This window comes from Rhinolophus hipposideros (genome assembly GCF_964194185.1).
Source record: "Rhinolophus hipposideros genome assembly, chromosome: 11".
NCBI lineage: Eukaryota > Metazoa > Chordata > Mammalia > Chiroptera > Rhinolophidae > Rhinolophus > Rhinolophus hipposideros.
In genome coordinates this window covers 36,736,167-36,758,107 of record NC_138057.1, presented here as the reverse complement: position 1 = coordinate 36,758,107, position 21,941 = coordinate 36,736,167, and the positions used below count along the sequence as shown (strand labels likewise).

The 21,941-nt window shown below is 36.2% G+C and overlaps 1 protein-coding gene across 2 annotated transcripts in view; it reads right to left on the bottom strand.

The window, feature by feature from the left end:
• The window catches only part of MAMDC2 (MAM domain containing 2), a 128,897-nt gene that overhangs the window by 2,925 nt on the left and 104,031 nt on the right, over positions 1 to 21,941 (bottom strand). For both annotated transcript variants that reach the window (XM_081065259.1, XM_081065260.1), the window contains exons 10-12: positions 17,098 to 17,191; positions 15,272 to 15,424; positions 4,414 to 4,673 (exon numbers count right to left, since the gene is read on the bottom strand). In XM_081065259.1, the coding sequence (XP_080921385.1) occupies positions 4,414 to 4,673; positions 15,272 to 15,424; positions 17,098 to 17,191 (507 nt within the window). The remainder of the gene's footprint in view (positions 1 to 4,413; positions 4,674 to 15,271; positions 15,425 to 17,097; positions 17,192 to 21,941) is intronic.

Below are 21,941 nucleotides of genomic sequence, written 5' to 3'. Positions count from 1 at the left end.
GGCAGCAGGAAAACAATTTGGAGACCTGGCCTTTGCCAAGTACCCAGCACATAATAATTCCTAGTAAATGTCAGGCAGTATAATGAATATGAATGATGTAAATATTTCAGTGAGCTGAGAATTTGTCTAACATTTTCTTTCAATGGTGTCGAAATATTAGAAACCAGGGAGGAAAACATTTGAGAGCAGAGAAGGAAAGGTAAGCAAAAAATTCAAACGAAATTAAATCATTTTGTTTTTGATCAATAGCAACTCTGGTTCTGCTTAACATTTTAACAAATCCCTTAGGAAGGAGCATAATTAAAATTTTGCCACTTGTTAACACTTCTTCTACAAGGATAATCAGATGATTGGAATGTCATCATGAGGCCACCCATATAATTTTCCTAGAGGTTGAATCTCAAATGTCAGCAGTACTACAGAATTCTAAAAATCATCTGCACCTGCCTAAACCCCCGATGATGTACACATTTACTTCTCCAGCTGTGTTCTTCTCCCTGAACTCCAATGTCATATCCTACTGTTCACTTGACCTAGCCACTGATGTCTAATAGACATCAAAAACTTTTCATGTCCAAAAAACACAAAAAAGCAAAGAAAACCCTGTTAATTTCCTTCTTGCATGGACTGTCCTCACTCTTCAGACTGCTCCACCTCCACTCAATGGCAACTCCATCCTGATAGTTGCTCAGGCCAAAAACTTTGGAGTCATCTTGACTCCACTCTCTCGAACCCCATATTCCATACATGAGAAAGTCCTACAGGCTTCTGATGACCTCTCACCTCTGCTACACAGCCCAAGCCACCACACCTCTTCCAGGATGACTGCAGTAGACTCCCAAATCTCCTTGTCCCCATATAGTCTACTCTCTGTGTTGTAGCTGGAGAAATCCTTTTAAAATATAAAGTGGATCGTATTACCTTAAAACCGTCTGATGATTCCTTAATTGCTTTTGGAATAATTTTTTAACTCTGCTATATCATCTAAGGCCTTTCATGGTTATGCCCTGAGATGTCTTTGACCTCATTACTTGACCTGCTTGACTTACTCTTTTTCATAGCACTTAAGGCAGCACCTTATATGTTTTCTTTTATTTATTTATTTATTTATTTATTTATTTATTTATTTATTGGGGTAACAATTGTTAATGAGATTACATAATTTCAGGTGTACAATTCTGTATTACATCATCTATAAATCCCATTGTGTGTTCACCACCCAGAGTCAGTTCTCCTTCCATCACCATATATTTAATCCCCCTTACCCTCATCTTATATGTTTTCATAACATACCTTATATGTTTTCAACTGCTCCCCCTCTAGAATGTAAACTTCTGAAGAATGAGAACTTCATATGTTCTGTTGTTCATTGTAGTAACCCCAGTTCTTAGAATAGCAAGTGGTCAATAAACATTTATTAAAATGACATATTTTATCCTCCTACTATAGCAGCTCAGTCTGGATGTCTGATGTGACTATTGGGAATAGCACGTGTGCCATGCTGATATGAATTAGAGACCAGAGAGATTTGGGAGGGAATATATTTTTAGAAACAATAAGATCTTTTAATATTTTGATATGTCAAAGTTTATAAAAACCCTTTCATATATATAATCTCATCTGACTTCACTCTAACTCTGGTGATGTCAGGATGGCAGGAATTATTACCCCATTTTGAAAATGTATAAACAATCCCATATTGTTTGAGATTTCCCCCAAGGTCACCCAGTGCTTTTGACATCCAGGGAAAGGAGTGTATTTTGGAACTTCTATGGTGGGAGGGAGTGTAGAACAGTAGCTTGAGGATACAAACTTTGGAAACAGTCAAATCTGAGATTAAATTTTCTCTCTGCCACTTACCACCTGGACATCTCGTTTCCCCCGTCTGTAATGAGGAACTATAAGATCAGTTGGAAGGACTTAGGTACGGCTCTTAGCACTGTAAGTGCCTGGCACGAAAAGATGGCTGATCTATTTGCACAAGTCTGTGTTTTGTTAGATTCTGGGATGTTTTGAAGAAACTAGTTCAGCCCAGTCTCTAGATAGTCATTTATCTAGGTGACTATCCTCAGGGAATTACTAAATCCAGAAGAAAATTCCTCATGGTAGATTCATACCTGTTCCACTCTAAGTCCAAGGGAATGGTCTGGAATCTTCTTTCCAGACTGTGAGCTGAAAATCTCTCAGGCCATTCTGTACCCTTTGAACTGGAACACCCCAAGATGCTCTTCTAGGTGCCTCAAAAAACATTTCAAACAACCAGCTACCCAGCAAGTGTAGTAGATGCAGGGCACTGTACCTGACCCCCTGGGCTTAGATGCTGAGAAGTCACCTATTCCTTAGAACTCAGATCCTAGAACTCGTGTATCAGCATCATTTGGGGGTTTTAAAAAACCTCAATACTCAGGCTCCACTTGAGAGACTCAGATTCACTTACTCTAGGACAGAGAGTCTCTGTCTTTAGCATGTATCAATATACACCAGGAGGGCTTGTTAAGACATAGGTTTCTGGGCTCCATCCTGAGTTTCTGGTTCAGTAGTTCTGAGGTGGGGCCTGAGAATGAGCATTTCAGGTGAATTTCATTTTAGGTGAATTTGCATGTCAGGTGCTGCTGCTGATCTCAGGACCAACTTTGAGAATATGTGAACAGGGTATGGTGCCCTAATAGCTTAACAAAATTAATCCGTCATCTCTGAATGATGATCAATTATGTTAGTAAGTTTCTTGAGTGATCCACTTTCCTTCTGTCAACAGATATTAAATCACTAACAAAATCATTCCTGGGGGCCGGCCTGGTGGCTCAGGTGGTTAGAGATCCATGCTCCTAACTCTGAAGGCTGCAGGTTCGATTCCCACATGGGCCAGTGGGCTCTCAACCACAAGGTTGCCAGTTCAAATCCTCGAGTCCCGCAAGGGATGGTGGGCAGCGAATTCTGCAACTAAGATTGAACACGGCACCTTGAGCTGAGCTGCCTCCTGGATGGCTCAGTTGGTTGGAATGCATCCTCTCAACCACAAGGTTGCCAGTTCAATTCCTCAACTCCCGCAAGGGATGGTGGGCAGCGCCCCCTGCAACTAGCAATGGCAACTGGACCTGGAGCTGAGCTGCGCCCTCCACAACTAAGACTGAAAAGACAACAACTTGAAGCTGCATGGCACCCTCCACAACTAAGATTGAAAGGACAACAACTTGACTTGGAAAGAAGTCCTGGAAGTACACACTGTTCCCCAATAAAGTCCTGTTCCCTTTCACCAATACAATCTTTTAAAAAAAATCATTCCTGCGGCTATCTGTTATTATTTACTACGTTTCTAGACAGTTTTATCCATGCTGAGATAACGGACCATCCCTGGGTAATGCCACCTCTTCCCTGTCATTTGTTCTTTAGCAATGTAGCACCCTGGATGGCACTGCCATCTGGTCACCTGAGCTGCAATTCCTTCCCATTTACTTGCAGATTTGTATAAAATTAATTGTGGTTGTGGGTGGTAGAAAATAAAGTCCTCATTTTTGATACCGCTTCCCAGGAATATTTAGGCTTAGACCAAGCAGACTATCTGTTAAAGCTGAGGGGTATTGGTCCAGGAGGTTTATCAGCCAGAAGCAAGGATGAGGAGGAAGCAGGGCTGTTACTTGATGATCACACCTAAGAATTCCTCAGAGCACATCCAGGAACAGTCAGGGGTCTGAAAGTGATCTCCTCAGAGCTTTCTAGAGCTTTGGCTCATGGTAGGCAGGTGAAGTCAGTGGCTGTCAGGAGGCCACTGCTGCTCTTTAGATTAGATTGCCTGCTCAACCCCATCTATGGGAATGTACAAGGCTCTTTCCTTTCACTGTCTAGATTCCTTTATAATCGGGATCCTGTAGGATGAAGGTCTTCTACAGCGCATGAGAAGACCCAGGACTAAGGAGGATCAAGACTCTCAGTTTCTTGTACATCAGTGTGGACAGAGACTGAAAAATCTACCCTGCATCACATACTCCAGTAACTATAGGCTTACAACAAAAGCCCTTGTATGTGGGTAATGGTGAGTGAATGATGCGGCTGCAGTAACTAATTAGATAATACCATGTTTTGAAGAAAAGGAGACTCTGTTTTAGAGATTTGCAGGACACAGAATGTACTTGACACTCATAATGCACCAAGACAAAAATAGGTACACTTTCATCATTGAGCTGCAAACCTCATTTTAAGCGTAAATATCCAAAGCTTTCTCTCCTCGCCTAATTTCCCATTCACTGCTTAGATTTAATCGATATAGTCTAATTATGTTTACTCTTAAACAAGTACTGCCTTTATCTATCACCCTGAAAAAGAACAAAACATTCTCTTCTGTAGCAAGGAAAAGAAAGAACATCAGAAGCCGTGAGGAACGAGTGCCCATTACTTGATTCTGATCTCCTGGCTTACCTGGTGTTGCCTCTCACAGCTGTATTCAATCAGTGCTCGGAGCCAGGAAATGCTCTGCTCGCCTCTTCTTCTCCATAAGAGGAACCCTTTACCGTCACCTTCTTTTTTCAAATAAACACTCAGCAGGCCCGTCCCTGCTCCATACATGTGGTAGAAAAAGGTCAAGCAGTGTTTTCCGGTGACACCGCGCAGAGGACGGGACAAGAGGTGTGCTTTTTGTCCGTAGACCATGTGGGACGCCTCGATGTACATGTAGTAGCCTTGAGAGCAATGCAAAATCGGGTATTGTTAAAAAGAACACAAAGTATATTCTCTTCTTTCTCTTTTGAGTAGTGTTCCTGGAAACAAATTAGAATAAATGGATGACTGTATGACAGTACTGAAAAAGGGTTTTATCATTTTGGAGGACACGTATCATCTAAAGAGAATAAACATGCTACAGAAGTTAGACCATGAAAATAACGTTTTCATTTAATACTTGATCATTCTATTGAAGATACAGGACATAACTAATATATTAGTATTATGCCACTGAGGCCACCACTAGTATTATTATGGTGATTGACACATCAGAATTTAACCTACTAATTCACGGGCAACATTCTGGAGCTTCCAGACACGGGTTTAGGGAGAGAGCATGAATTTTGTAGTCAGGTAGATCTGGGTTCAAGTCTTTGCTCTCCTATTTGTTGCCTGTGTGATCATGGTCTAATGAATTACCCTCTCTGAACCTATATTCATCATTTAAAACTAAGGGTTAATAGGATCTGTGCTACAGAGTTGTGCAAGTTAAATAACATGAGTAACATATGCCCACATGTAGTACATATTCAAATATTAGTTTCTTGTCCTGTTCTTTCCCAAAATTTTTTGTGAGACTTCTTTCAGTCTTGAAAACATATTTATATAACATTTACTATAATTACATTGACATTTCATATATTACACATATATATCATATACTATGTAATATATGTTAATTGTAGAACACATTATATTTCCATTTTCCTTTCCTAATTTTAGTTTGTTTTCCGATTTGCTGGTTTCAGGCAGAAGCAGGATTAGTCTGCATGTAAATAGTGTTGTACTTATTCTGTGTAGAGATATTTCCTCGTTTACCTCACTCCTATGCCCCCAGGTCCTAGAATAGTCCCTGGAACAGAGGAGATGCTCGAAAAATATTTGTTGAATGAACAAATGACTGAATTTTCTTGCACAGAACTAAGCCACAACAAGTTTGACCATTTCCAGAGCACAGGGTTCTACCAAGGTCATTCCAGTTGTGCGAGGGTCTTGGCAATGAGACATGAACTTGACTGAGATGGTCCAAGGCACAATGAGACAAATTCAAGTTTTGATAAAATTAAAGTTGTATCAAAGCAAATGTTCTCAAACTAATTCCATACCATCTGATGTATTTTTTTAAAACTAATCACACATAAAATAATTCTTTAACTTCATTTCCTTCGTTCTTTTACTGGCAAGAAAATTGCTGCACGAGAAGCACTGGGGTTTTTGCACTTGCCACAATGAAAGAAACTTTAATTGTTATTTTCTTTAACATTTTCTAACTTAAGCTAGGCTGGATGTAAACAAATACAGATATATATAATCTGAATAGAAGGGAATATTTAATTTTATTCCATGGAAAATACGGTCAAAGCATGAAAACGACTATGGTTTATCATCTAACTATGTACAAAGGTAGCTCATTCTATCCTATACATAAGTTAGTGGCAGAGTGGACTGAAACTCTACCTTAATGAATCTTTAACTTAAAAAAGCATTTCCTCCATTAAATAACTCTTAAAGAAATAAGAAAAAAAAGAGAAATCTTTTGTAAGTGTCTTTGGGGCACTCAAAAGATCCACCTGAATCCTAAATAAAGGACCTTGGCTAAAGATGAAATAATTGGGGGAGGGGAGGGGATGGTTCCTCTGAAAGCCGCTGTCACTGGGAAACGAGAAAGTAGAGGTTATTGGGGCCCTGAAACATCAAGTCTTTCCAGAATGGAAAGGAAGCAATGTATCCCTCATGAGTGAGAGATGACCCAAGCACTACCTTTCATTTAGTGATAATAGTACACATTCTAGCGATAACGGTACGAGTACCAGCCAGAATTAGTCTGAGGCCCTAGAAGAGAGGAAAACCTCTACCCCCCTCTAGGATTCCCCAGTTGAATCCTTTCTTTCATGAGTACAATGCACTGATCACTTAGCCTCAAATGAGTGAAGCATAACTCTGGTAATACTTTTATTTCATGCACCTGTGGGTCTCAGGTATCAGGCTGACGCCATTACCTAAGGTTTCCGTTTTCAGAGATCTTTGTGTTTAGGATCATGAAATATGAAAGGAATCTCCCAAGCTGTTTGATCTGTGTACTTGTGCTCCATTTGGGAGAGAGGGGTAATGGAAACACACCTGTGTCTTTACGGGGCACTGACACCAGCCCACTTTTCTTGAGTAATGTTGGCCTTTCCAAAAATGCTTCAGTTTCTGTTTGAAGCATGTATGTGTATTCCATAAGGCAATCCTGAATTAGACCAATGTAGGCCAACATCTATCCCTGCAAGCAATTGTATCTTATTTGTCCACTGATTGGAATTTTCCCCTCTGATACACAAACTGATGATTCCTCTCGATGCCAAATATGTTTTTCTTCTTGACTTGCATGTGACATTTCCTTTCCCCAGAAAAGATCAGAGTTTCATGGCAAGCCAATCTGCCTCACATGTGTTTGGAAAGCAGAGAAAAGCCCCGTGCGTTGACAAGCTTTGCCACATTACTTCTCCAAATGCAGTCTGTCTCAGCAAACAAAAGCTCTGGATGGAAGCCAAGAGCCCCAGCATTCAAACCTCAGCCTGGCTCATGTATTCCTGCACATGAAGGATTCCAGTCTGTGGAAGGGATTACTAAGTGGAGAAAACAAATTACTTTCTCTCTGTGGATCATTGTTTAAAATTCAAGATGGGGGGTTCCAATGGGTCTCCTGGGAGATCAGGGTCCCATCTGTTCTTTGCACAGCAACTGGGATTTGTTGAGACACACACCATATTCGTAATTTAGAACAGTGAAGCAGCTGTTCCTCCAGTCTTACAGCCCCCTTTCACCAGGGCTGGGAAGGAGCTCGGCTAGCTTGTGTGCGGCCATGTGGAGTGAACAGCTACATAGTTAGGCTCAGTAAGCTGGAAGGGGATTCTTAACAATCAGCAGAAAAAAGACACTTGGGAAGAACAACAGCTAAATGTGTCCCTAAAATTGCTTTTTACCATACTTTTTAAATGACTTTTAAAGCTTGTGACAAATGAGGAGTTACAGTTTAATGGGTAGCAAGTTTCAGTTTGGGAAAATGAAAAAGTTCTGCAGATGCTCGCACGACAATGCAAATGTATTTAATGCCACTGAACTACTGTATACTTAAAAATGATTGAATGGTAAATTTTATATGATGTATATTTTGCCACAATATCTTAAAATGCTTGTCATATAAACCTTCTCTGTGTAAGTAGGATCTGACAATATCAGAAACTAGTGTAATAAGATATTGAAAGATTAGAGAACATTGGAGATTTTAATTATCTAGAGCTAATCCTCAGATAGTTACAGACTCGCTGGATAGCATTGTTACATATCTGATATAACTATCAAAATTCTTAAAATACAAAAACTTGAATTAGACTGCTATTAAATTTCAGTTATATAACTAACACATTAAATATATAGTTTTGATTTTCTTTTGTCTGACAGCACAATTTTATAAATGAATATCATTTGGTATTTTAATGTATCATTGATATTTCTGTCATACAAGAGGGAGTGTTCTTAGAAATAAATAAGACTTCTACCTTTACTTAGTAGCATGTTGAAAGAGAATTTAATTGCCACAAATTTAAAAGATATACTGAAACACTAAACAGTACCACAAAAGAAACTGATCGTGTCTCTTTCTCTGGAAATTGCTAAGAAAATGATAAATAGACGCTTTTCCAGGTTTTAGTTGGGGGGAGGGGAGGCAGGACTGGGTGACTTTTAATCTATTCACTGGTGGACTCAGTGAGCTGGGAAATATTACAATGGAAAGCATTTTCTCACTAAACTGGATAGTAAGACATTGATTTATTTATTCTACGATATTTTGTCCACAATATTTCTGTAAAGTTCAGGGCAACTGAAACAATTGTTTAAAAAGAATTCTGACAGTAGTATAACATCAAATAAATGTAAATAAAATTGCAATAGCCAGTAAAACCCTGGGAACTTTGTTAAGACTCATTTTTATTGTCTTATAAAGAAATAGCATCTGTGTTAGGAAACTTACTGATTCTGCCAGGATAGAGCTACTCAAGTAGACGGTGGCAGAAAATGGAAAGACAAATCCTATGGAATCCATCCCATCTTGATGCAAGTCAAGATCCATCTGTCACAAATGCCTTTATTATTTTATTAGATAAGGAGCTAAGTGATGGGGCTAGAACTTTATTTTTTGGTCTTTGTTGTTCTACTCGAATGACTTGTTCTACGAGATGACTGACTTACACGTTGGAAATGTTCCCCAAACTTTACTCATACAAATACCGTCTTCATGATGTTATTTTTGTTTATTCACATATTATCTATGCTATTATTCAGTTAATATTTTTCTTTAAATAGATTCCACCTTTATTACTTACATGTATTTATTCAGATAGGAAATGTATTAGCATGAAAATAGAAAATAAGCTATAGATCTGTGAAATAATCGTTTTGATGCATTGGTCATATATTTTTTCTTTGACGTGGATATTACTACGAAATTAAAAAATATTCATCCACCTATCACTTGAGTTACCCATTGGTAGTGTGGAAAACATTGGTTTAAGGTCTGTTAAACCATCTGGTTTCTATTAAGTCATTTTACATGTAATCATTGGCCATCATTTCCTATTTATAAAAGCACAAATGACACAGAACAATGAGTCCAAGAAAGTATCTCAGAGATGCACATCAGATTTTATAAAAGATTTACTAATTGTAAAAATAACATTGATATGAATGGAGCTTATATAGTATCAAGCTTTTTCATAAATATAATCTCAGTTAATCATCGTTGTAACCCTAACAGATTATCAAGACATCCATTGTTATCTTTATTTTATGTATAAGGAACCCAGGTTCAGAGAAGTTATATGCCCATACCGCAGATTATGCAGGCAGCAAGTGGCAGAGTCAGCTCACTCTTCATTCATTCGTTTCTCTACTAGGCTACACCATGCTACACCCTAGAATTTGGAAAGGTTTGTTGCATCTCCAGTTAATGAGTCAGGAACTATAGCTCCCTTGGAATTGCTACATACGATGAAGTGTTGATCCTGATAGACACACAATAAACTGTAATGTCTATAGGGTTCCCTTTTTTTTTTAATGGGCCTATAGTTGTGGAACTTGTGGTTACTAGATTTATCAGGGTTATCACTTCATGAGTTATATAAATGTCTAATCACTATGTTGTACACCTGAAACTAATATAATATTGTATATCAACTGTAATTGAAAAAAAAATTTAAAAAGAAGAGAATCAGTTGATACCTCTCTGTAGAAAACATCACCAAGAATTCTATAATTTTTCACTTAATGTCCATATATTTAAAGACACAGGGCCAAAGTGGGGTGGGCAGGACAGACAATAGGAACAGAACCACAGGTGACCCAGATATAGAGTTATCACTCAATGACTGTAAAACAACTATGATTAATTATTTAGTACTATGAGCATTTAATAATATGTTCTAGAAATAGATGATAAGATGGAGAATTTCACCAAAGAACTTGAATATATTAAAAAGAAACAAATATAGAAAAGGATGTAAAATTTTGGAATGGCAGAGTAAGGACCTCTAGAAAATCTGTTTCTCTATGAAAGTAATGAAAACAGTGGGGGATAAGGGGAAATCAACACTTTCAGAACTCTAGAAATTAACTAAAGGCACACAACAATATAAGAGTGTTTATTCAAGAAAAATTACTAAATCTTGCTAAGAATGGTGAGTGTGACCACTGAAGAATCTGCTCAGTTAGCTTAATCATCAACCAATGATTCAAAAGAGATTTTCTTCCAGCCTTTGCAGAGGTGCTCTGTGTTTGTGTTAGGGAATGTTTTCCATGTTCCAGCAGGCAATTTACAACTCTGCCTGAGCCTTCACTTCATGCTTGTGCAGAGCCTCAAAGTCAAATGGAAGTGATAGATTGGGACCTTCTCAGTTCTTTCCTGGCTATGTGCATACCTCTGCACGTGTGTGTGGTTTTCTAGATTGCCAAGAATATTTTGAACTTTGCAAAGCCTGCACAGACATCCAATTCCCTAACTTTTTTCTTTAAGAAACTTTGGTCAGCCTTTTGTCAGCTTCAATTGATAATATCACCTAACACAGTTAACTGATTATTTTTAACAAATGCCTTGGAGATAAGGCTGTTCATAAAGAGTAAGGTTTTACCTCAGTCAGGTTAAATAAAGACAAGCCCTGAGAATGGAGCTTTTCAGTGAACTTCCAAAAGGTCAAATAATGACAGTTGTCTGGGAATAGGGTTTTGAAGAGCTCTATGCCTATTCTTCCCCTTACAGTGGCTGCAGGCTACTGTTTTTCGCAGATACCCTAGTTGTAAAGCTCTTGGTTTTCAAGTCTATTTTGGAGAAGAAGACATGAAGATGGGATTAGGGCAAGTTAAAAGCTCACCATTTCTTTCTAAGATTATCCAATCTGAAGAACAAAGAAAAAAGAATGAAGGAAAATGAACAAAGACTCAGAGGCCAGTGGAATAGCATTTAGTGTACTAGCATATGCATAATGGGAGGCCCAAAAGTGAAGAGAGAGAGAAATGGGCAAAAAGAACATTTCAAAATAATAATGGCCATTCCAAACATGATATAAAAAAAAGTTTATCTACACACCCACAGAGGTCAAACAACTACAAGTAGTACAAATTCAAGAAAATTCACACCTAGAAAAATCATAGCTAACTGTTGAGAAAGATAAAGAGAATTCTGAAAGCTAGAGAAAAGTGACTCATCATGTACAAGGGAGTCTGAATAAGATTAACAGCTGATTCCTAATCAGAAACCGCAGAGGCCTGAAAGTAGCAAGATGATATAATTCAAAAGTGCTGAAAGAAAACTGAGAATTTATACCAAGAAAAACCATCCTTCAAAAACAAAGGAGAATTTAAGACATTCCCAGATAATGTAGTGAATTTATCACTACCTACTAAAGGGAGTCCTTCAAGCTGAAATGGAACAACGACATTAGACAGAAATAAAGAGCACCAGTAAAGTCAATTATATAGGTAAATATAAAGTATATAAGTGTATTTTTTGTTCCTATCTCTTTTCTGACATCTGATTTAAAAGACAACTGCATAAAGCAATAATTTAAAAATTGTGTCTATGAGCTTATACTATAGGAATATCATGTGGATGACAATACAATATAAAGGGGGGGGGGAGGAAATGAAGCCAGGTTCCGTATAACATAAAATTAAGTTACAGTAATATCAACTAGATTGTTGTAAATTAAGATGTTAATTTTAATCTCCAGAACAACTACTAAGAAAATAACTTTAAAAATATATAGTAGGAAAACTCCAAAAACAGGGCAATTAAAATGGTATATTGGAAAATACCTATTGAACACAAAAAAAGGAAGTAATGGAGGAATAAAGAAAAAAGACATAATACATACAGAAAACAAATAGAAAAATGGCAGTCATAAGTTCTACCTTATTAGTTATTATATTAAATGTAAATGGACTAAACACTCTAATCAAAAAGTAGATTGGTAGAATGGATTTTCTTAAAAAACGGTCCATTATATGATGTCTCTAAGAGACACACTCTAGATTCAAAGACAAATATGTTGAAAGTAAAAGGTTGGGAAGAAATATAGCATTCACACAGTACCCAAAATAAAACTGGAGTGGTTTTAGACTCCAGACTAAATAGACATTAATAGACATTAAACAGTGAGATACCACTACACACCTTCTAGGATGTCTATAATCAAAAATGAAAATAAGTTTTTGCAAGTATAGGGAGAAATTGGAACTCTCATACATTGTTTATGTGGATGCAAAATGGTATAGTTGCTTTGGAAAACAGCCTGGCTATTTCTCAAATGGTTAAATATAGAGTTACCATATGCTCTAACAATTCCATTCCTGGGAATATACCCAAAATGAATCAAAACATATGTCTATACAAAAACTTGTACACAAATAGCATAGCATCATTATTCATGATAACCAAAAAGTAGGAACAACCAAAATGTTCATCAACTGATGAATGGATAAACAAAATGCTGTATATCAACACATTGGAACATAATCACAATAAAATTAAATACAGATTCATGCTACAATACGGATGAATTCTGAAAACATAAGTGAAAAGAAGCAAAAGAAGCCGATCACAAAAGACTACATGTTATATGATTCTATTTATTTTGGAGCTCTAGAATAGGCAGATTCATAGAGACAAAATAGAGTAATAGTTATGTAGAGATGGGGTGGGAGTGGGAGGACAAGAGTTGAAGGAGGAACTAAGAGTGACTGCTAATGGGTACAGGATTTATTTTTGAGGTGGTAAAAATGTTCTGGAATTAAATGATGATGGCTGCACAAATTTGTGAATATACTAAAAACCCCTAAATTGTACACTTTAAAAGAGTGAATTGTATAGTATACATATTTTATCTTTAAAAAAACTAGTATTTACAGAAACAAATGGAAATTCTAGAATCGAAAAGTAGAATTACTGAAATTAAAAAAATAAATCAATAAGTTTAATAGTATACTGGACAAAATTAAAAAGATTTTCAAACTGAAAAAGTAGGTCAATAGAAAATATCCAAACTGGACAATGGAGAGCAAAAGAAAGGAAACATTTGTAAAACAGCATAGAGGATACATAATAAATACAAGGTGAGAACTTTTAATGTGTGTGCAATTGGAATCTCAGGAAGAGAAGAGATAGAATGGGCCAGAAGCAATATTTGACAAGATAGAGGTCAAAGATTTTTGAATAGTGATGAAAGACTTCAACCTGATGATTAAGGAAGTTAAATGAACCTCAAACAAAATAACTACAAAGAAGACTACACATATGCATATCATTCTAAAACTCTAGAGCCCAAACATAGGGAGAAAATATTAAAAGCATCCAGAGAATAAAAGTATACTTTCAAAGTATGACTGACAACTGACTCAAAAGAAATGATGGAAGCCAGAAGACAATTGAATGACACCTTTAAATGTCTGTTAGAATTCTACTCTCAGCAAAAATGTCCTTTAAATGTAAAAGACAGTAAAGACATTCTCATAACAAAAACAGAAAATTCATCATCAGAAGAGTTGCACCAAAAAAAACAAAAACAAAAAAACCCCAAACAAATGAAAAAAAAACTAACACCAAAACAAAACAAAACACTAGATGCAGAAGAAAATACTTCTGGCAGAAGAAAAACATTTCCTACAAATGAAAATAATTCAAGAGAGAAACATGAAATTGAAGAAAGGAATGAAGACTAATGGAACGGGGGAAATATATGAATAAATATAAAATAATACCAACCCATTCATATCTTCTGGGGTATAAAAAATATACAGAAATAAAATGCAAGACAAATAGTATAGTAACCATTCAAAGAATAATACTAGTAAAATAATGTAAAAAATAAACAAGCTAATAGAAGAGAAATTAGAATAAGAAAATAAATATAAATCCAAATATATCAGTAACAACATTAAATATTAATGATCCAAATGCTCCAATTAAAAGAAAAGCCTGTGGGGCTGGATAAAGTATAAAACTCAACGAGTGTCACACATAAGAGCCACATTAAAAACAAAGTGCACAGAAAGTTTGAAAGTTAAATAACGGAGAAAGAAACATAAACACTAGTAAACAGAGCTGGCGAAGCAAACTATCAGGCAAAGCAGACTTTAAAATAAGAATCATTACTAGAGATAAAGGGGGACATTTTATACTAAGAAAATGGTTTAGTCACCAGGAAGGTATAATGATTATAAATGTGTATATGCCTAATAACATAGGTCCAAACTAACATATATAAGCAAGAACTGATGGAACCAAAAGCAGAAACAACCAAATTCACAATCATGATGGGAAACTAATATATCTCAACTGAACAGATTAAAAAAAATCAGTAAAAATATAGAAAATAGGAAGATGATTACAAGCTTGATTCAATAAACACATATAGACCACTATACCCAACAACAACAAAATATGCATTATTTTCTAATTCACATAGAATATTTACCTAAATTGATTAAGCATCTCAACAAATGGCAACGATTGAAATCATTAAAGGTATGAACAGATGAGTTTTCCATATTTGTTTCAGCTGCTAGAAAGTGTAGAGTCAAATGTGCATGTCTCCTCCCCTGCCTGCCACTGTATTTTCTATGCTAGGCCTCGGTCCTGGCTCTAGTTTAGAGCACCATTTATTTACTTATTTTTTTTATTTACTTGTTTTTAAAATTTACTTGTTTAAAATTTACTTATTTTTTTAATTTACTTTTGTCATTCTTTTTTTAAAATCTACTTCTAATTAAATTATCTTTGTATGCAGATTTTTCGTTGTAAGCCCATTTAAATATTCTTTGCAGCAAGACACATAAGCAACGTAGTAAATGAAAAGAACGATTTTAAAGGCACATGTTGAATGATCAATCCCTGTGTGTAGCATCACACGTGTGGTACATTCTAGACACAAGACATAAATTTACACATTTCAAAATGCAGTAACTACCTCTAGAATGCTGTTTTAGGTTTCCTTGGGAAACAGCACCATGTGGCGTAACTCACCTACCCCAGTAGTGTGGTCTCCCTTTGGTCCTGTGTATGAGGTGGGAGTTTCTCCCCTCCTCCTGTGCCAGCTGCTCCGGTTTCTTCTCTCCTGAGTAAATGCACATTCATCTTGTTCAAAAGTACACTCCCCAGGAGTAGGTGGGAGTGTCTCTGCAAGGAAATAGCAGATGTTGTGAGACACTGCCAATGAATATATATTCTGTGACTTGTTGACAGCCCACTCTGCATGTATGAGTGTTGTCTGGCCATGTGCCATGCATATAGAGACGCAGCCCACCAATGCCAAGCTCTTTGCCTCCAGCTAGAGTCTGGACTTCCATATGGATCCTGCATCCAAAATCTACATCCGACAGCATTAGGATACTTTAAGAAAGAAACCTTCTCTGACTTGTGAATTTACTTGTGTGAATGAGCTCACAAAGTTCTGAAAGTTGGTGATATACTGCCTTTATGGAAATACGGAAAATAATAAAATGCGTAATGCAGGAGCTTTCTTCAGAAATTCAGGATGAATGGAGTCCTCAGAACAAGTCCTTTGCATCAGGGGAAGAATGAAAGAGAACTAAATGGGCCTCTGGAGACATAGCTTAATTTGTATGGAGCAGATTACTCAATTATTCTGTGCATCGGCATTTTTATCTATAATGTGGGGGTATTAATGGCATCCACCTCATGGGATTGTGAGGATTTAATGAGATGATGTGTGTAAAGTATTTAGAAGTTCTCAATAAATATCAGCTAAATAAATATTAAAACTTGGTGTTTTGCTACCTGGGGCCACATATTCCATTTTCAGAAACAAATTTTATGTCTTTGGATGCAATCTTCAATAACTTTAATAATAATTATTATTAGAAAGGTGCAACCTCCCAACTTACTGGGAAGTTCTCCTTTGGCTGACCTTGGTGGTACCTTCTATCCAGATTCTTAGCACATTTCTCTAGTAAGTAGGCTCTATTTTATTTTTCTGGCATGATAATTATTTCCCTTCATTTTATTTTACATACAGTACAAGCTAAGGAAGCTTCATTCCCTTTTCTACACCTTCTGTGTAGAGATTTTTATCTTGTTCTTTGTTTTGTCCTTGTAGTACCTTGCAAATGAAGGGACTATAAACAAGTCGTCTTTTAATTAAACATGGAAATTATTCTCCAGTGTCAGATTACTACCATAATTTTCCTTTTTTTTTTTTTTTAAAGAAATAGACATCACATGATTTAAAATGCAGTGTAATTAGAAGATACAGACCAACAATCTGGGTTGAGGCATTCACCATTTTCTCATTATGTATAATGTCCAACACATAGCCACCATCTTTATTTTGTCACTATCATTAATGCTTGGTCCATTGTTCCATTGTCATTCAATTTACTTAGAAAATATTTAATTATCATTTAAAAAGTATGTTTAGTCAAGTATCTACATGATAGCAATTTCATAAATATTGCTTAAAAATCTGTATTTGTGTAAGACAACAATAAAAATAGCAATAGTAATTATAATAGGCGGTATTTGTTTTTATAGTACTGTTTTGTGCCAGGTCAATTATATATATTATCCCCAATATTCGGGTAGGTGTTACTACCTCTCTTACAGATGAGGAAACAGGGATTAAGTTTTATGTACAAAGTCACACAATGCATTTAAGTCTTCATTTCTAAATTCCAAAGCCTACTACACAGCTCTGTAGAAAGGCACACCTGGCAAGAAAAGCAAAGGGTAAACTAGCACAAATTAAATGTATGTAGTATGTTCTTAAAGAAACAGGAAATGTCATTTATAGGACAAGGAGACAAAGAGAGGTGAAATGATGGCCATCTTACCTGGAAACCAGCAGCTTCCCAATTCTACTGTAATGTCATCCAGGGCTACAAGGCCACAGTCCCAAAAACTTTTGCACAGGCTCATGAAAACCACCTGCAATTCAGAAAAATAAAACCACAAGTTCCATTAATTGAAAAATGGGAAGCACTTACACCTGGGATTTACTTGGCACTATAGGTATGCACAAAGAAAAGATAGACACCACCTCACTGCCATATGAACAATAGATCACAGCGGCATGACTAATGGTTAACCATTTATACATGACCTTGGAGTTACTCCTTTTATTTTTGTAAAGCAGAGTCAAGCTCAGAATGGTTCATTGTGTATACTAAGGCTTAAATTAGTTTGCGTTCTTTAAAGAATTGAGAGAGGAAAGCACGAGATGAACTGGATGGCAAAGAAAAAATCCATCAGGGTTTAAGTATTTTCCCCAGATAATCCACAAAGAGCATACAGAGTTGATGGTATTCCAAGCACTTAACAAACATTTTCAGTACAAATACTACTGATTTTTTGGAAATGACTTCTGGCACTGTGCTTTACTCATATTGGGAACAAAGTCCCATCTGGGGACTTACATCCCATTTCCGAAACAAAACAAAAAAATCTATTAATATATCCCTAGGATGGTATGGCTAATAAAAGCCCTAAGCACAATTATTTTATCAGACCAAACATTTACTGTTTTATGTGAAGGAAAAACTAATCCATACCATAAGTTATTAAATTCACTATGCAAGAGAGAGAGAGAAAAGTCTCGGATTTCTTTCCACTAGGTCAATTTTCGAGTCTACTTTTCATAAACAGGATGAGCAGAGAGCACTTTTCAAAACACTTACATTAGATCTTCACTGTACTTTGTGGTTTACAAAGCTGCTTCCCATGTATAACCTAATGCTTAATTAGCACAAAGTCCTTCAGTCTATGTTCAATCTCTCAAATACAAATCATAATTCAAAGACAAAGGGTGATGTAACAGAAACTAAAACACAAATTATAAATAATGAAAACATTTTATTTTTTAGGTTCTAATATTCAGTATGCTATGCCTTCAATTTATCTATGTTATTAGTGGGAACCCTTTGTTCTTTCATGATCAGAGTCATCAGAATATAGATACTATCTAAAAAGAAAATTTAAAATCATGTGACAGTTTACCAGTATGCAAAATATAAAATGTCTTAAGCTGAGATCTGTGAAAGTTTACTTGGACTGTGTTCCTATTATTTTAAATTATAAAAAAGATAGTTTGAATATATAACAATATATAACTATATAAATTAAAATAAAATACAAAATTTTAACCTCTTAATTTTCTCATCTTTAGAGATTCTAGGAATTATCTGAACATGTAAAACATTTTACTTGCAGAATTTATGCCTGGGAAATTATTCCTCATTTGCAAAGCAAAGGTCTGTGGCATCAGCCGTGAACGCAGTTACATTTTATCAGCAATTTCTATTGTTATATGGGAAGGAATAAAAATCGTCTCATAATTTATTGAATTAATTGTGCTGCAGAGAGAAAAAAGTCTTGGCTTTCTATCATTTTGGCAGCTTTAAAGTCTATTTTTCACAATAACAGTGAAAAGTACTTTTTCAAAATGAATCTGTGGTAGTAAAATGATTCACCATGTAAATTATGACCTGAATAAGACTCAGACATTTGGCGTGTAAATGTATTCTAAAGAGAAGAAATATTTGCATGTTTCCATACATTTACTACAGCCTAAACAGTGTAAAACTAAACAAATGAAACAACCCCAAATTTCAATAATAGAGGAAATAAATAAACTGTGGTACCACAATCTAAGAAATAAGCAATCATTAGCTTGTAAATATTACTTAGTAGTACAGAAATACATTCCTCTCATAACGTTAACTGAAAAAAGCTGATTATAATAACAAAATATGATAAAATTATATCTAACTCATCTAAAAATACATAGAAACAAACCTTGAAAATTTACCAAATTTATAACAATTATGTTAGGCTCATGAAATCAGGGACAGTAAACAAAATTTCCCCTTATTTTATAGACATTCTATAATTTTGTTATAGTTATTTATTTATTTTTAAAAACAAAACAGGAATTATGATATCTATGGTTAATACATATATATAATACTGAGTGCATGTTTCCTAGACTGGCATTGTTTGTTATAATAGCTACTAGGACATGTGGCTATTTAAGTTAAAATTAAGACTTCATTTCTTTAGTCACGCTAGTCATATTTCAAGTTCTCAATAACCATGTAGAGCTAGTGGCCAACTGAACTGGACACAACAGATGTATCACATTTCCTCACTGCATAATGTTCCATTGGCTAGAACTTCCTGGGTTTTTTTGTACATTCCAAACAATCTGTGAACTGCCACAGTGGGTAAAGCGAAAATGTTAAAAATGTTCTGGATAACTATGGGCCACTAGGTTGTTCCTATCTGAGAACTCTTCACACACGTAGAATACTAGCCAGACCACATGATGTTTTCTCTGATAAAAGGTCCACACAGTCAGTCAGCTATGGATTATATTTGAATTATGGCCTCAAACCTCAAATCTGTTTGGCAGTTGTCTATAAGCATTCCAACACAAAAGAAACATGACAAGATCTGCTATTTGGTCTAACACATTGGATTTTCCACCCTGCAATTAATGCTGACAATGTCAGCTTCTATTCTTGCACCACCATCTTACATTGTGAGGGCTAGTTGAGGTGGAGAGGTTATTTTAGGGTAGCTGGTGACAGGGCAAGCTGAGCTGATGATGGGGCCTGGTTGATGGAAGACAAAGAGAAAGGCAAACATCTTAGTCTGTTCTGAAGAACTCTGTCCCTGGGTCCAGTTAAGAATGTGATAAACTGGAATTAGTCTTAGTCTAAATTCCTGAGGGATTATCCTCATGTTTATTTATAGATCTTTTTTTAAAAAAGAATGTTTATTTCATTTTAGGCAGTACGTATCTCAAAGCAAGTGGGATATCTCTAAACTGGGGGGAAAAATCTTAGGCAATTTGAATGTATAATATCTATTTGATAGGGAAGAAAAAGAGGACCTGATTTTATGCAAACCTCTGAAAAGTTAGGGACAAATTCGATGTGCATATATCAATTTGTTTCTGTGTACTAAAGGTTCCAGTTTTTAGGTACTGGTGATACTTTAACATTTTTGTTTTGATAGAGAGTATTCCTTGTTGAGGAAACTTACCTAGATTAACTCTGGAAATACAGATAAGTAGTGAATGGAGAGCTGTATAAATACATCATTTGCAAACAAATAATTTTAAATCTAGTCAAGGAAGGATCAATAACAGTACTTAACTTTTTATCATTCTAAAAGTAGAAATTGTACATGCTGATTTATCTATAGCGGGGTGTTCCAATCTCAGCATTAGTGACATTTCGGGCCTGATAATTCTTTGCTGTGGGGGTGCCCCTATGCATTGTAGAATGTTAAGCAGCAACCCTAGTGTCTGCCCACTAGATACCAGTATCACCCTCCATGTCACCACGTCATGACAATCAAAAAGGTCTCCTTCAGTAATTGCCAAAAATCCTGGGGTTGGGGTGTATAGCAAATTCTCCTCTGGTTGAGAACCACTGGTCAAGGGTGGTAGAAAACTGCTGTTCGGATTATGAAACCCTGCTTCCTAAATTCCTATTCTGTAGCATCTCTGTGCTCGGCACTCTCAGGTTTGTTATCTGAGTTTTGGATTCACTGTCAATTTCAACCTATTTATTCTTCCTGGTCAGAATAGGATGATTGCTTTGTTTTCAAAGTGGACTAGACTGAGGTAGTTTTCTCTTCCTCTGCACATCACTGGGTGGTGGTTCTAAGAAACAACAAAATATCCTAAAGCCCTAGAAACAACAGGCAAAGGAAGAAAAAACCACGGGGGATGCACTATCACTCAAACTGAGTAATCATCCCAGAGATCATTAGGTTTTACTGCTCCAATTTCCTACTTCAGAAAACTGCATTGTTGAAGGGCAAAAGATCTCTTCTTTGTTTACATCTTTCTTCGTTTCAAAAAAAAAAAAAGATTTACTCCCTCAAAATAACATACTGTCAAGCAGGAGATCCTAAAAAGTAACTGAGCAAACTTTCCTCAGAGTATACAATTTTAACTCTCTTCCAAAGTTTTTGTGGTGGCAGGGAAAGCAGTGGGGTTGTGAGAGGGCCTGCATAGAAACCCACACAGTGTTAGTCAGAGGGGCTATCCTGCTAGACCGCCCCTAGACCTGTAAAAGTCCATACAAGTTCCCAAGTAAAGCACCTAGGAAAGAAAAAGTAGAGAAACAGATATGTCAGGAACTTATTTTCCCAAACTACGTCAGGTTGGATTTTTTTTTAAATTAGGATTACTGATTTTAACTTTATGAAGTCTCATAGTTTAAGGGCTTCCCAACACAATGAATAGGATTTTGCTGAGGGAGGGAAGAAACCAAGCTTTGTAGGGAGCTGTGGAATATACAACCACAAACTTTTGTTGTACAGCTAAAAAGGATTGTCTGTATTCAAGAACTAAACACCAGCTATGTGAACTAATTTTTCACTGTCTTTTTTCTTTCAGTGTCTTTTACAGTCGTTTCCGTGGCCTGCTGGATATACATAGTTGGCCAGATTGTTGGGTTAGTCCACCACCTATTTTACTAACTACATAGCCTCAGTAGGCCTATAATTAGTATGTGAATGACAGTTTGCAGAAAGGGCCTTCTAACTTCCCACAGGAACATTTCAATTCCATGCCAACAATACCATAAAGTACTCATGCTCACAAAACAAACCAAGTTAGGCTTTTCCAAGCGGTGGACCTCAGCAATTTACCAGAGGATTGATT